The sequence below is a fragment of the Ochlerotatus camptorhynchus genome, unplaced genomic scaffold (assembly GCF_037179485.1).
Source record: "Ochlerotatus camptorhynchus isolate MF236.1 unplaced genomic scaffold, CSIRO-AGI_Acam_v1.1 ptg000071l, whole genome shotgun sequence".
In the NCBI taxonomy this organism is placed as follows: domain Eukaryota; kingdom Metazoa; phylum Arthropoda; class Insecta; order Diptera; family Culicidae; genus Ochlerotatus; species Ochlerotatus camptorhynchus.
Window position 1 is genome coordinate 935,299 of NW_027040561.1, and position 16,005 is coordinate 951,303.

The window sequence follows — 16,005 nt, forward strand, 5'->3', positions numbered from 1 at the left end:
GACTTGCGATTATGGGCAAACAGTTTGGAGAGATTTGCAGCTGGTGAGTTTTGATAGTTTGATATTCCGAGCTGCGATATCACAGCTCAACCTGGTCCGAGATGTTTTTAAGACAGGTGGGCAGGAACTCACGGTCTCCCAGTGTTGGTGAGTTCTTTGCCGTTAATGTTCACGAAAAGTTCACTATTTTGCCATACAGAAATTCAAAACAAAAATTTTTATCTGCGGATTTGGACTGTTTATGACCTATTTCGTACGACCGGAAGGTGTATGCTGGTCACAAATGCCGTGCCAAACTAATCTTTCCTACGCAACTAATCAATCTTTGAAGTGAATTTCGCTAATAAACTCGAGGAGCATTTCTTATAGCAAACTTGCCATAACAAAATGGGCATGGTTCATTTAAGTAAACAAACTAACACTTCTTCCGACTGTGGCACCTCTCTTACTCGCCTGGAACCTGGTCTATACAAGGTGTGGAATTGATGGCCTGTACGTATTGGTGCAGTTCGTTTTTCACTCGGCTTTCAGTCGGCTTCGCACGATTTGCTTCTTTCGTACGCTCAAACACGCTGAGTCTTGATAAATAATAAGCCTAAATTTATTGTATTTTGGCACAATTTTAATATGCGCATTTCGCCCCGTAGTATGTGGAAAAAAAGGTTTCTGTTGATTTTTTTTTTCATGAAGCTTGCTCAAATATCAATTGTAATAGCCCAACATTTGGAATGACTTTACTAAAATGGTAATCTTCCTTATCATGAACTATTAACTCTTATCTCCCATACACTCAAAAAGCTTTACACGATATCAGCAAACATGACTTAAATGAGCGTTGTGGACAGGTTGTCGATTTCAGATACTGCGTCTTTCGCAATAAAGTATAAACGCAATTAGCAAGAAGTGCTCATTTCATGGTTCGTAAAACATTTAAATAAACGTTTAATCTTATACGCAGCGATCAGACTAAATTTGTAAATTGCTTTTTAGAAATTATCTGAAGAGTGCTCGTTCAAACTATTTAATGAAAAATGAACTCATAGAATTGGATAATCCTTCACAAGTTCCAGCTGCATACAGCGAAACTCGAACCATAAACAAACACATCCATCAGTATCCGAGCAAACAAATCAAATTCATTAACGATCCATCAATTCCATCCTTTTATAGTAGTGTGTCATTAATTAATAGACACCAAAGTAATGGCGCTCGATCAACCCTGTATTCAGAGAAGTGCACCACTGACTAAAGGCGCGGATTCGAGCCATGGAATAACTCACTTCTGAAGGGTGTTTTGCTCTAAGTATCGGCAGCCACAGTCAGTCCGATACATGATATCCATAAATCTATATCTATCGCATACACATGTAGGTATGTTTTAGATACTGCACTGCCGGGGAGATGTTTTGATTTTGCTCTCGCACGACTCTCCGTCATCATCGTCGTCGTTATGAGTTTGGTTTGCCATGAAAATGATTATTTTCATTGCGATTTCCAATGAACGACGCAATCACAAGTTGCAGTTGCAGAAATTGATACTCCTGTCGTCGTCGTCTGGTATTTCAGTTATAAATACTGTTTGCTGCAGATGAGTTCCAGCGCAAGACGTGATATTTTTAGATTACAAACAAAAAACTACCATTCGTTTTCCTTAACTACCAAATAAACTAAATATGACAGACAGTTGTAACTTATTTGGATACAAACAAAACTGAAACGGAGTTGAACAAAATAAAACCATTTCCAAACATGGTTGGTTAACCACGGATGAGGTTCGCCGACAGGCATGGGCTAATAAATCAGCTAGCGTATGCGCGCGTACAAGCAAATGCTTTTTGACAGTACCTGACAGTTGAATTAAACGTGACTCCAAGAAACCTACCAGCCTCACTGCGCCTTTCAGTCATTGTAGGTCAGTTGTTCAGACATACCTTAAATAGGGATTATTTACAGAAAACGGAACCCTAGAAGGAGATCCACTCCACAGATCGCTAAAAGACACCTGTTTTACTTACTACATCGCTAACCTAGCTAAACTCTAACGGCTAACACCTAATGGGCCTTTGTTCCAACAATGTCCCAATGTTCATCGCGTCAAATTGATTGAAACCCCGGAAAGATAAAAAACAAACGCAAGAAAAACAAAGAAACCGCTAGGGTTCTTCTACTTACCGCGACGGATCCCTTCGGCTTGGATGCTGCCACGTACGCTAAATACTGTATCACTTTCTTTGTGTTCTCGGTCTTACCAGCACCCGACTCTCCGGTACACAGGATGGACTGATCTTCTCGATCTGCACGTCATTAGGGGAGAGATGAGAAAAAAAAACGATAGAAAATGTTAGCTTAAGTGACAATCAAAGTGAGAGAGAGAGAGAGAGAGAGAGAGGTAGATAGCGGTGGTGAGGATTAGCCAGTCAGAGGAATTTGTCCGTTCCAGTTGGCAGTGCAAGAGCAGATGTGAGGGACGATGACAAATGTATATTTGCTTTGCAAATTCCTAAGTGGGATTGCGAGCGGCCAGCAAAGGGAAATTGTATGATGGACAAATACGTTGGAGGTTTTTCTGGAGGAACGCGCGACAAGTATGCGGAATCTGGTCCGATTTATAGAGCTGTTTACTTGGCGCATACCATGGGGTTGGGTGTGAGCATCTATCATTAATAAATAGTAAATAAGATTTAGCTGTTGGGAAATAAAACAAGAGTACATTTCCATCGAAATTGAACATCGTTGGAATGAATAAACCATCTAAAGGTTATGGAAAAAATGCATACCGTAAAACGGGGTATCTTTGATGATGTGGATAGCTTTGAAAGTAGAATATAATAATTAAATTTACTCTCTGCACTATTTCCAAATTGGAAAAAAATTGGTTCCATTTTGTAGCTTACGGTATTACACTTGATATTTTAAAGTGTTTTTATATAGGGGAAATGAATGTAATGTCGGCGTAAATGTCCCTAACTTGGGCCCATACTTAAATTCAGCAATCGACTAAATTTTCAATAGCAACCAAAAATATCCATTGATACCATCCTAATGACGCGTTCATCTAGATAAAATTGATAATAGCAGATTTTTAGCGATGGGCCCAATCTTAGATTCATAGGCTAACATTAGAGCCATTTCCCCTACTTCAAAAAACTATCTAAGTTACCCCGTTTTACGGTACCAATCTGACGAAATTTTTATTATCAATGTACGAGGTAAAATGTGCAAAATGTTTGGTAAGGTAATTCCACTCAAACTCTTCGATTAGAGTTGAGTAGCAGCTTGATCTTGATTTTGCATGGTAGATATGCATATAAGCGAGAAGACCGGCTACGTGCGATGACTAAACTACTAAAATGATTCATCGGAAAGGCATTTTTACAGGCTTCGCTGTGGCCCGAATCACATATCGTGCGCCAGACTTGCCGTGTTTCCCATGATGTTGATGATGGCTGCCTGCGTTCCCTGCAGACTGACGCAATTAAAATTATAAATGCTAACCGTAAAGGAGCAGTACGAAAGTGAATTTTTTTTTTCAACTAGATAGTTCTCAGCAGCAGAATCGAGATGAATCAAATTACATATTGAAGGAGAATACCTAACAGTTTGCTTTCGTTTTGTTATGCAACAGAACCACTGCGTTTGAAAGTAAAGTTAACCTTTGACCTTGAGGTTGATTGGCCGCCCGTAGTTGCTAATCCGTTTTGGCCAGATTAGTTGTGCTTGCATAGAGGACTAATCAAGATGGCTACATACACGGCCGATGAGAGCCACTTCTTCTCAGATGAAAGAGAAATTACGAAAATTTGTTTTTCTAATTAATATCTCTTTCTTCTGACTAGAACTGACTCTCCCTCTCTCTCTGAGTTAGTCTCATCGGCCGTGTAAAAGCCTAAAGTATATTTCCATGGAGGTGGTCATCCAAAGGAAAGACGAGCAAGGAGATGAAAAACTACCTAAAATTAAGTACTTTTTCCTCAATTCACGGGTTTAGCCCGATAACCCAAATTTGAGTAAATCGCATATAGTAGATTCCTTTTAACACCAGCAAAAAAATTACTTACTCTTAAGTGAATTCTGCCCAAAATTATGTTTATTTTACGTAAATTTAAGAATATGCAATTTACTCAAAAATAACTTATTGGGCTGAACTAAATCGTTGGGTCGAATCTCCCATTCCTTTTTTTATAACAATAACGAGTGCAAGCGAGAGGCTCAACTCAAAATTAAGTAAAAACAACGCAAATTTTGGGTAGCATTTTTTCTCCGTGAAGGAAATGATTAACCAAAAATTGACTTTTTGAACCCCGTTTCTTCATCTACGAGTCACAGAAGTTCAGTCAACTTGGTCATAGGAAGACGTTTAGTTCAAAATAAGAAGCTCAAATTCATTTTAAGTCGGATTATCTTCAAACTTCCAGGGAATAAACTACAATATCATGGTAAGGTTTCTATTTCATTCCTTTATTGGATCTCCGCTCCATAACCGAATGCCCGCACCTTGCCCTTGACACCACTGATAAGGTTTTGGGCAATGGTGGGGCCGACTTCTTTCCATACTTTTACCCACCGTTTCTTCAAAGCCAGCTCGTTCTCCAACACCTTAGATGTTTTACGAAATCTGGTCTTCATGATGGCCCAAAACTTCTCAATCGGGTTGACGTCTTTTGGTACAAAAACAACATTGTTGTTTCTGTACCAGGCTAACACCAGCCACGCGTAGTGGCAGGATGCCAAATCCTGCCAAAACAGCGTCTCGTCTCCGTAAGAGGCGCTTCTGGAGGCACTCGTCCCGGTAGATTTTCCCGTTGATGGTACCCATGGCTGGCTCATCTTGCCGCACCCACAGATGGCTTGCCAAACCAAGAACTTTTTGGCGGATTTGTCCAACTTCTTCTTCCTTACCTCCTCAGGAACGGCCAAGAGTGATGTAGCAACGTAAAACTCCTGCCCCGGCAACTGATTTGTGTACGCCGGTACGGTGCCTTCCGTGGATGCCAGCACCAGCGTTGCCAGATATACCGATTTATCAATAAGGTTTCTCAGAATACCGATTTTTGAGATTTTATACCGATTTATACCGATATTTTTAAATAATCAAAATGTGTATTGCCTACCCACGCTTAACTGTCAGAAGAAACTATTATGAGAGACTTTAATCCGTTTGAACATCTTCCGTTTTCTCACATCAGTTTTTTATTCAACTTCCCCGGAACTTCAGGGATGTTTCCAGAGCTTTATTTCAGTTCCATTAGTTTTAGGAAATCTACAGGAACTTTTAATAAGTTCTGAAACTTCTGAAATGTCTAGATTTTTGGATTACTTTAAAGATCTGTATGGGTAGGTTTCTATAAATTAAAGACAGTTACATTAATTTCAAAACTGTCCAGGGAACTTCAGTTAACTTAAGGAAACATCATAAATATTTTGGAAACTTCACAAGTCAAAAAAAAACTTCAGGGAAATAGAATAGTTTTCATGACAGTTCCATTCGTTCCATCAGTTCAGTTCAAGTATATTACTGAAACTTTAAAGTACTTCCGAGAAACTCATGGAATTTCCGAAACCTTAAGCAAAGTTCAGGTTCATGAAAATTTTGGAAACGAAAGGTAAGTTACATGTGTTATTATAAAATGGAGAAAACAATTTAAGGAAGATCCGTGTTTGTAATGGCAGTTTGAAGATCTTTTCAAAATTTAAAATAATCTGGAAGATCAGAGAATTTCAATGCTGATGTTCCATTAATGTCATGAAAATTGTGATAGCACTTAAGAACTCAAGCAGCGCAACACTGTTGAAGAAAGTCCCATAAAAATTGCCTGAAGTGTGCTGCTAGGGAAGTTCCGAAATCTTCACGAAAGTCCAGAGACCTTCAAAGAAAATTTGATATTTTCCCGTAGTTTCATTGAAGCTACGAATACTTTGAGAATGATTAGAGTACTTCTAAACAATTCCATTCACTTCAGGAAAGTTGCAAGAATTTTCAAGAAGTTGCGAAGAATTATGGGAGTGCATTTCAGGAATCTTTCGAAAACTTCAGCGACATTGCGAGGTCTTCAGGGTTATTTTATGAATATCAGAAAAAAAAAAACTGCTGGTTCATTAGAACATGTACGAGACTTCAGGGAGTGTTGTGCTAATATCCCCCAGAAATCTATATCTTCCGGAATGTTCCCCCAACTTCTCCTTTAAGTTTCTTACGACTGTTCCGTAAGCCCTCTGGCATCCGACTTACTCCAAAAGTTTCTTCCAATCTACCTTCCAGCATCTCCAGGAAGTTTCTTCCGTTTTCTCTATCGAATTCTCCCAGAAGTTTCTGTCGTTTTCCTCTGGAAGTTTCTCCATAAGCCATTCTCTGTTGCTTTTTTTCCGACACCTATTGGAAGGTTTATCCGAGCATCTTCTCTCATCCCCTGGAAATAACTACTCCTGGCATTTGGTTTGGATTTCCCAAGCTTTTCTGGATTCATCTGTTTTTTTTTTTTCGACTGGTTCGTTAATTTTTTTCAATAACCGTCCTGGAAGTTCACCGGATGTGTTTCCGACTTTTCACAGAACTTTCTTCAAACTTCCTCCAGAAAAGCTTCTTTATTTTTTCATTGGAAGTTTTATCGACTTCGATCAGAAGTTAATTTAAAGAATCCCCGGACATCTTATGGAGAGAAAATTTTCCGTTCTTAGCCCAAAAGTTTGAACTTCATCGGCATGAACATAACATTTATTAAAATAGTAAATACCGATAAATACAGATTTTTTAAACATTTGATACCGATAAGCATGAAAACAATCTGGCAACGCTGGCCAGGACGATCAGCTGTCTTCGGTTCTCTGTCGCAGCCTGCCCGCCGCTAGGTCATCTGGGTCTCCTTGAATGACTTCACCACCCGGGAAATCGTCGAATGATGATGATCCATCTGTGAGACGCAGTCGGATTTTCCACGACGGCGCACAAGATTTTTTGACGGATATGCTCTTGCTCCGATGTCATCTCGATAACCACTTGACAGATTGTGACGAAATTCTGCAGTGTAAACATTACACTCTTAGCTAGTTTCAGTCAAAATTTCGCCAAACTAATCAATGTGTCTCACATTTTTCGAGTACAGTCTTCATTCAAGCAGGCAAACTTCTCCCAAGTGTATGTTTAAAAACATTCGTTTTTCCGTAAGTAATAAAACCCATGTTTTGACACTTTCAACCCACTTTTCGAAGGCATCGTACGGTTCAGTGAAGAGTGGGCAGATTATGCTAGAATATTATTTTCCGGTGAGAATTATTAGAAATGAAATCAAAAGTACGGATGGCAGATGAGATTTCGACCTAATTTGTGACCCAAGACTACTACTATTCAACATTCAACAGGGAACGATTGGGAGAGCGATGGTAATAACTTTGAAGTAGTGGAAGAATTTGTGAAACACGACAATCGATCTTACGATGTGAAGAAATTTATTGCAGCAGGGGTGGCCAGTGAATTTTCGTTTTCCCGGGTCATACCTTAAAAATTTCTCGGTTGTTGCGTTGTGGTAAATGTGATTTCCTCAACGCCAAAAAAGGCCTGAGTTCAATCCCAGTCGGCGCTGCCGGGATTTTCTGAGGCATAAAATCTTTGATCACGCCTTCCTTTAGAAGGGAACTAAAGCCGTTGGTCCCCGGTACATGAATTAATGGGTAGATAAGTATTGTCCAGGTGTGGGAGCTGCCTTCCTGGCGTCGGTAGCATTGGTGCTCAGTAAGAAGAAAAAGATCGACGGAAATCGTGGGAAAATTATCTTCAGAAGCAAAACTACATGAAGTATTTTTGAAAGCAGAAAGTATAATTCAACTCTATGAGTCACTAAATTTAATCAAGATAAAATATTAACCTTTAGAGATACGTTAAAACAACAATTTGTTACAATTTTTAAAGCTCGATACATCTTATGTTTTCAAAGCCCCAGAATTTACTAAAAAAGGGTTATGGAAAAAAGGTCACTGGGCCAAACGCTCTCTGACTGAATGGGTCGTAATCAGAAAAAAATGCGTTAGAAAAAAATAACTAGATACAAATAAGATTTAGAGAAAATTGTTGGAGATCTCGGATCAAGAAATGCTTTTAAAAAAAATACTATTACCGACGGTTCCACTATAAAGAGAGAGATGGATTAGTAATTAAGGTAGTTGAATTAAACGGAAAATCCTTCTCTCTCTCTTTATACAGGTATTCCCCTAAGACGCCCACATTCATCAGAAGGTTCCCATAATTCTGGGGCTTTGACATTTGTGTAGAGTCTTACACTAAAACTTTTCGTCAGCATTTGTAACTAATAACAATCTTCGTAATCGTAGATTTAGCGAAAAAATATTGAAATTTGAAATTTAGAAAAATTCCCATGATCCATAATTATGAACCCTGAAGTCAAAATTGAATCCTGAGGACCACCCCAAAATTTTAAGTTAAAGTTAAATGAAATCAAAGTGTTGATTTAAAAAAAAAACTGAGGACGTTTTCTACATAATTTTGGAAGGAGAAGTTCTGAGCAGAATTCCAAAATTATACTGAAATGAAGTCCTAAGATATTGTTAGATTAATTTGGAGGAATTTCTGTGGAAAGAAAGGAAGTTCTTTTGGAAGTGGAGTGCAGATGGATAAAGGAACGTGGAGGAGGCGAATGAATGACGGATTGCACCATATGTTGGGAGAACCATCCATCGTCCACACTGCAAAAATCGAGCGACTACGGTGGGCTGGGCATGTCGTAAGAGTGCCGGACAACGACCCAGTCAAAATGGTTATCGCAAGCAACCCAACAGGAACAAGAAGAAGAGGCGCGCAGCGGGCAAGGTGGATCGTCCAAGTAGAAGGCGACCAGCTGACCCTTCGCAGACTACGAGGCTGGCGAAGTGTGGCCATGGATCGAGTTGAGTGGAGACGACGTCTTTGGACAGCAGCGGACATTAAGACCTTAACCTGATTGGTAAGGTAAATAGGAAAATAACAGATGAATTTTAAGGAGTATTTTACGAGAATTATGATAAGACTTCAACAAGAAACATAAAAGAATTCAAATAGAATTGATTTAAAAAAATGGCTGTGAATTCAAAAGAAATTCTTAAAAATCAGCCAAGGGTTTTTTTTAAAGAATTTCAAATGATTTCTGCTCAAAGTTTTGACTAAAATTAAAAAGAAAATTTTGGGAAACATTTCAAAGAAATCCAATTCACAGAACGATTTCAATCAAATTCTTCGAAGGGTTATCAAGGAAATTTTATGTTTCTAATTTCTTAGAGAGTTTTCTGGGTAGTTTAAGAAGAATTCCATGATAATTCAGAGCAGGAGTCCATGTTAATTAATTCATATTATGGGAAATGCAACTAACATTGCTTGTTTATTGTGATGTCAAATTGAACACAAAAAGTAAACCTGTGGTGTTGAGTACTTGGCACTGATGAAGTCTGCAAATAGTATACGAAATACACGTATATGTCATATCTGTCATCTGTCACGTATCATAAGCAATTATAACGGAATTAAAAGGAAATAAACCAACACACTCAAAGCTCTCCATAAAGGGATTCCGTTAAGAGGTTCGACAAATTTAAAAGATTGAAAGTAAACTTTTTCGGGGTTAGATTTATTCGTTTTCAATTCGACATCAAAATTCTATGAGTTCAGTGATTGATGCACATAGAATGTTCTGTATCGCTTTTAACAAAAACAAAATCCAAAGTCCAACTTCTTCAATATTTTCTAAACCAAGACTAAAACAATAGTGCAAATGCAATAATTTCTGTTAAACATATTACTAACGAATTGACTCTAGGCAGAGCTGGTAAATATCACGACCATCATGTGACAATGAGAAAACAGGTCCTCTCACTATCACCAGACGAAACTACCTATCATGAAATTTCTTGTCATTTTCCTATGATCTAGCATTCATGAGAATAATTGTCATTCGGTTTTGACATCAACATTTCTAACTGATTTAGATGAACTTAGGCAACCAACAGTATGTTTTCGGAAGAGTGTGCATATTTTTAAGATTTCCGCGGTACAAGTAACAATAATATCAATAAGTGGGCTAGTAATAGCGATGTTAACGACACTGTCACGTTCTGTCATGACCAAAAAATCGATGAGATTTTGAAGTAAATCTCTATCATCATGTTCTTATCCGGTGATAGTGACAGAAATATCTCTGTAAGTATCACGTGAGATCTTTCATTGAAATTGACATTTGCCAGCCCTGACTCTAGGATCATCAGTACCTACTTGTTTCAAAAAAACAAAAATAAAAAATAAATTGAAAAACATTCATTGATGTAAAAAATATTTAGAATATACCTACTTCAAACATCTATCGTTTTACGGCACCTTCGCCGTCATTTATTGTCTCATAGAAACAAACATTGTCAAGTTTGTTTGCCCTACAAGGACTGCTACTCAAACCCATTAATTCATTTCAATGACGGATGTAATAGCGATCAACGTACGTGCTGGAGATTCACTTTTGCAAAGACATTGCCGGTTACAAAGATCGTAAAAGAACTGTGGAAGGTACAAAAATCAGACAGAGAGTGTAGAACTAGATCTGAAAAATGTTCAGAAAACCTCACACCGAAATATACAACAGTACTAACGTTAATCCAAATTGCATTCAGCGTTCCTGATACAAAACCATGATTTATGAGCGCCAAATGGTTCGTGAGCAACAACACAAGCATTCGGATTGGAAACCTGTCCCAATTCACGAATCTCTCAACCTCTTCTAACCTTGACCATATTTACCAGCTGTGTCATCAAATTGATGTTTTTCTCTCGTGACTTCGGGTAATCGCAATAACAATGAAGAAGAGTGCTAATGCCCCACTCTTATTCTCCAACTCGGCTCAATAATGCTATACCCTGCAGCCACGTTCCGGCGATGCGATGGCACGTTACAATCAAACCGCCCAGAGGCAATTCGATTCTCGACGCCGCCAGATTTGATGGCAGCAAATTAAATGCTCATTAATTTAATCGAAACGCATCACAATGGCGACGGCAGAGTTGGAATCCCTTCACCCCTTAAGGGAAAAAAATAATAAACTGCCCCCCATCTGGCGTCAGCCCGATGCTTCAGTTAACCAATCTTTGGGGGTCAACTATTCGAGATGTCCAGAAAATTGCGCACCTAGAGGCGCCCTTTGGAAAATTGCTGCGCGTACTACATGCGTCGATATAGATTATGGTGTTTTCACGTCTATCCGCGACAAGTCGATAATTATTTCCATACATGGGCTCCTTCGCGGCCTTTTGGCGCTGATACGAACCGGACCGAGAAACAGGGTGCATTCACATAATCTCATGTGCCTAGATGTGCAAGATGGTTAATTAAAACGTTGCACACATTTCTTGTCAATTTGGGTCCGATTGGTGCCCGGCAACTCCGTTTGTGCGCGGTAGTGAGTAATCATCATCAGTGACCTGCCTTCGACGACGACGACAAATGAATCAACCTCCGATGGCCGGATAATTGAGTTTGATCATTAAAAATCTTTCGCGCTGGTCTCCGGTCTCCGATCGGCGTTTCGTTCCGATTCAGTCAGACTAAATACAACCACCAGTTGCCAAGTGCTGGTAGTTATGAGGACTTTTTTTCCAATTGCTTGCACCCAGGTTTTTTGTTGCATTGTTCCGAGAAACCTTGATGAATGAAATATCACCACCGGAGGTGCGTGTGTTTATATTTATTTGCTGACTTTGATAAAGTGTAAAGTGAAAGCTTTCGTTTTCTGTTTCGTAGTTTTGTGAGTCAAAATCGAAGTGAGATCATTTCCCGGGGATGTCGATATGATGTTTATGTAAGTTTGTCGAATATTGGTATGTAGCATCCGCTGATTGTAAGATATATCGAAGGTGAAAACGAACGGAAAAAATTAACGTCGAAACTGTCAATGGAATAATATTTTATACAATACCGAGAAAAAAAAAGGTTTCCCATAGCAATTAGCTTAACTAGAAGGTTGGAATACATTCCAAAATTGGATCTATTTCATCAATATTGATGGACATAATGGTCTAAGAACATTAAGATACAGGTACCGTTCACGATATTCACATAAACAATTAAAATGTTTACTCCTTGGATTCTTGGCCTCATAAGTTGCCTTATACGGTCTCTAGCGACAACTCCGGAGTCCGGAATCAGGCAGCTGAAGTTGACTTACAAGATCTTAGAAGTTAAACTAAAGGAACCCAATGTGCATAGCCCGACTCAGATGGCCTTGGGCCTCAGATAGCCTAGTCAGTAAAGACACGATATTACCAAGACGGAGGTGGCAGGTTCGAAGTATTACGACAAAGGTAATTGTTATTTGATATTTTTGCAACCAATGTTAGATAGCGGACATGAAGATCCAGTGGAGGTGCCGGGCAAAGGTGTTGTAAAAATCAAAACTTATTCCGAATAGAACTCCTATGGAATTTTGAAAAGTATTCTTCATGAATTTCAGAAGGCTATAAATTAATTCTGTAAAGAAATTCGAAAGTTTTTAATAGGTAGAATCAAATTGTAATTCTGAATATAATTCCAAGAGGATTGCGAGCGGGTATAGAAAACTATTTACATTCATTACAGCGGCGCCGGAGGTGTAGTGATAAGCGTGATTACCTCTCACCCCAGCAGGCCTGGGTTCAATCCCAGTCGGCGCCGCTGGGATGTTCTGAGACATAACATCTCTGATCACTCCTTCCTTCGGAAGGGAACTAAAGCCGTTGGTTCCAAGTTCAAGAGTTGATGGGTCGATAGGTAGGGCCCAGGTGTGGGAGCTGCCTCCCTGGCGTCAGAAGCATTGGTGCTCTGCACGGAAAACAAAATCGAGGAAAAAAAAATTTCATTCATTTCATGTATTCATTAACATTCTTTTGCCTCTAACTTTTTTCATCAACAGAACTCCGTAAAATGATGTATGACGCTTTTGTTGGTTTTGAAATTTGGTACAATTTTTGTCATTAACTCAATCTATATGTTTTATGCATGATACACCAGAGCAAACTGAGCCTACCATCGTTTTCAGTGAATGTAAATTACATTCACTGAACAACAATAAGAAGTTCTACCCACTCTGCTGCCGTTATACCAGGGCTAGTAGCGATCAATGCTGTCAAAAATAGTGATTATAGTGACCATGTTGAAGAAATAAGTGACCAAATAGTGGCTTATGGTTGTAAAAAAGTGACCAAAAGTGACCTAAGGGAAGAATATTAGTCATTATGATGGCATACGAAATAAATGTATAATGTTTTAGACTCATTCAATTAGAATCTCATAAAAACTTAAATATTTACGATAGGAACCTTTAAAGCAAAAGATTTAATAGAAAGTTTATGACTAAACCTGAAAAACGCAAAATTCTCACGGAATTTTATTCCTCCTGAAAATACCTGGAAGTCTCAGGAAATTTTATAATTTTCTAACTTAAGATATTCCAAAGAAAAGACTGCATTTTAAAATAAAAACATTTAATATTCCTAGTTATTTTCATTCACACATTGAACTTTATAGCCCCTTTATGAGAAAAATATCAAGTGCAATCTGCTTTCATGGTAGTCCTAAAGAATTTTAGATTTCATGTGTGAGCATGAGATAGTTTTGAATAGAATTTCAAGAAAACCCGGCATTGAATTCAAATGCAAATTTTAATGAAAATTCATGGGAATTTCTCCTCCTCTGAACTTCAGAGGAAAATTCCAAGGGCATTCTGCAGTTTGTGAAAGAAAACGAAATCGGAGCATAATTCCTCGTATTTTTTTGGTGAATACTCAGGTGGTGAAGGGGATGGTAAAAGGAGGATTACAATCAAGGTTGCAAATACTCATTTCAGCTAAAATAATGTTTTTCGGATTAATAAAACAAAAAGATTGTATGATGACATGTTTCACTTGTAACTTACAAGAAGAGGTTACAAATTATGCGCTTGAAACAAAAAACCTGTAACTTTTACTTTCTATGAGTCACAATCAGCGATTTGCTGATCGCTGAGTGAGTGAGTGAGTGAGTGTGTGAAAAATCGCTGATTGTGACTCATAGAAAGCAAAATTTACAGGTTTAATATGTCAAACACATTCTTTGCAACCTCTTCTTGTATCTTACCAATTCAACATATGATCATAGCCTCTAATTATTTCATTTTTTTTAGCTGAAATGAGTATTTGCAACCTTGATTACAATTAAAGCTGAGAGTAACTCCAGAAGATCTTCAAAGATATTAATTTACAAATTAAGGGTAGAAATCTAAGTAATTTGTGGGGAGAAATGAAAGTGGATTCATAGGAGACTTTCAATAAGAGTAGAATTCCAAGGGAAGGAGTGAGATTAAAATGGAAATCTGAAATGAATTCAATGAAAAATCTGAGAATCTTTCCATAAGATACTGAGAAGAATTTCAAGATAATTCCTAGGAAAATTAAAATAAAACTTAATTCGGAGCATAGTTTCAACGGCATTTTGAGGAATATTTAAATGGAACAGCGAGAAGTATTCTAACTATATTCTTGTGATATTTTTTAGAGAATTTAGAGGAGCGTTCCTAGTGAATTTCTGAAATAATTCCATGAGAATTTCGGAAGAATACGAGATTAGGAGAACTTCAAGCGAACTTCATGAGAAATCTCCGTTGAATATGTAATGAACTATTCTGATGTCTTCAGAACAGCTTGAAAGTTCCCAAACTATTCCTGAAGTTAATGAAACTGTCGGACTTTCTACAGGTTCCACAATTTTCCTAACGATCATGAATCTTTTCTAAAGTTTTAACAATTCACTGAATTTCTCGAAACTTTTTTTTTAAATTTATGTAATTTCACTGCTCTGGAATATCTCTGCTCTGAGGATATCTGTTCTTTCTTAAAGTTTTTTTTTGTAGAGCTTTATTAGCGAAATCAATATCTTTCTTGAAGTTCTCGAAACTTTTCTAAAGTGTTTGCATTTCTCATGGAGCTTGTTGTACTACCCTGTATTTAATTGAACTGTTCTAAACATATTAAAGCTTCCGAGTTCATCTATAAAGTTCTCTGAAAATCTGTGAACTTCTTGAAATTTCCCGCAAATTTAGAGAAACTAATGGAATTGAACTCCCCTGAAATTCGCCTTGTTTTTGGAGCTTTACTAAACTTATTTGAAATGCTCCCGAAATGTCCATATAAGTTCCTGAAGTTCTCGGATCTTCCCTTAAGTTCCATAGACTTTAATGAAGTTCTCGAAATGTTTCTGACGATTTCTGTACTTCTTTGAAGTTTTCGAAGTTATTCTGAAATTTCTGGAACTTATTGCTCCCGTAACGAAATAAATAATAAAGTTCTACGGTTTTCACTGAAGTTCTCAAGATGTGTATGAAGTTCAAATTATCGATACTAATCCATAACTTCTTCAACAGTCTAGAGTTTGCTGATGTTTTTAAAACTGCCCAAAATATTTATCAATTTCCTTAAAATTCTCTATACTGCCCTGAATATCTTAGTATTTTTTAAAATAACCCACAATTTTACTGGAATTGATTGCATTACCTTTAAGTGCTACAATTTTTCTTAAGTTTATAAACGCTCACGGAACTTTGCCTTAAATCACTAATTTTTCTTGGAAAGTCCAGCCCTGAAGTTTTCTATACTTACCTTAATTTCTCTAAATTGATCAAATGTTCCGGTAAATTTATTTCTAAAGTTTTCAGATCAATCATAGAATTCTCGGAACATCCCATAATTCCAATGAACTCCTTGTAAGTCACTGCAAATTTATTTAAGTTAATGGGATTTTTCAGATGTTATCTCATCGTCCTCGAAAAACTTCACTGAATATAATGAAACAATCTTAAAATATCTAAATTTATTGGAATTTGTCCGGAATTTATCGGTGCTAGCTAAAAGTTATCTTTTTTTAATTAATGAAACTTCGTTGATGTTGTCTAATCAACTTAGCCCAATTTTCGATTTTTTTTAGATCTTGAAATTTCCATGATATAACACCCTTGGAATACTCTCACATTTTCCGA

At 37.6% G+C, this 16,005-nt stretch overlaps 1 protein-coding gene across 4 annotated transcripts in view; it reads right to left on the bottom strand.

The window, feature by feature from the left end:
* zip (myosin heavy chain 10) overlaps positions 1-16,005 on the bottom strand; it is a 169,214-nt gene that overhangs the window by 39,754 nt on the left and 113,455 nt on the right. For all 4 annotated transcript variants that reach the window (XM_065217273.1, XM_065217274.1, XM_065217272.1 and 1 more), the window contains one exon: positions 2,173-2,294. In XM_065217273.1, coding sequence (XP_065073345.1) covers positions 2,173-2,294 — 122 coding nt within the window. The remainder of the gene's footprint in view (positions 1-2,172; positions 2,295-16,005) is intronic.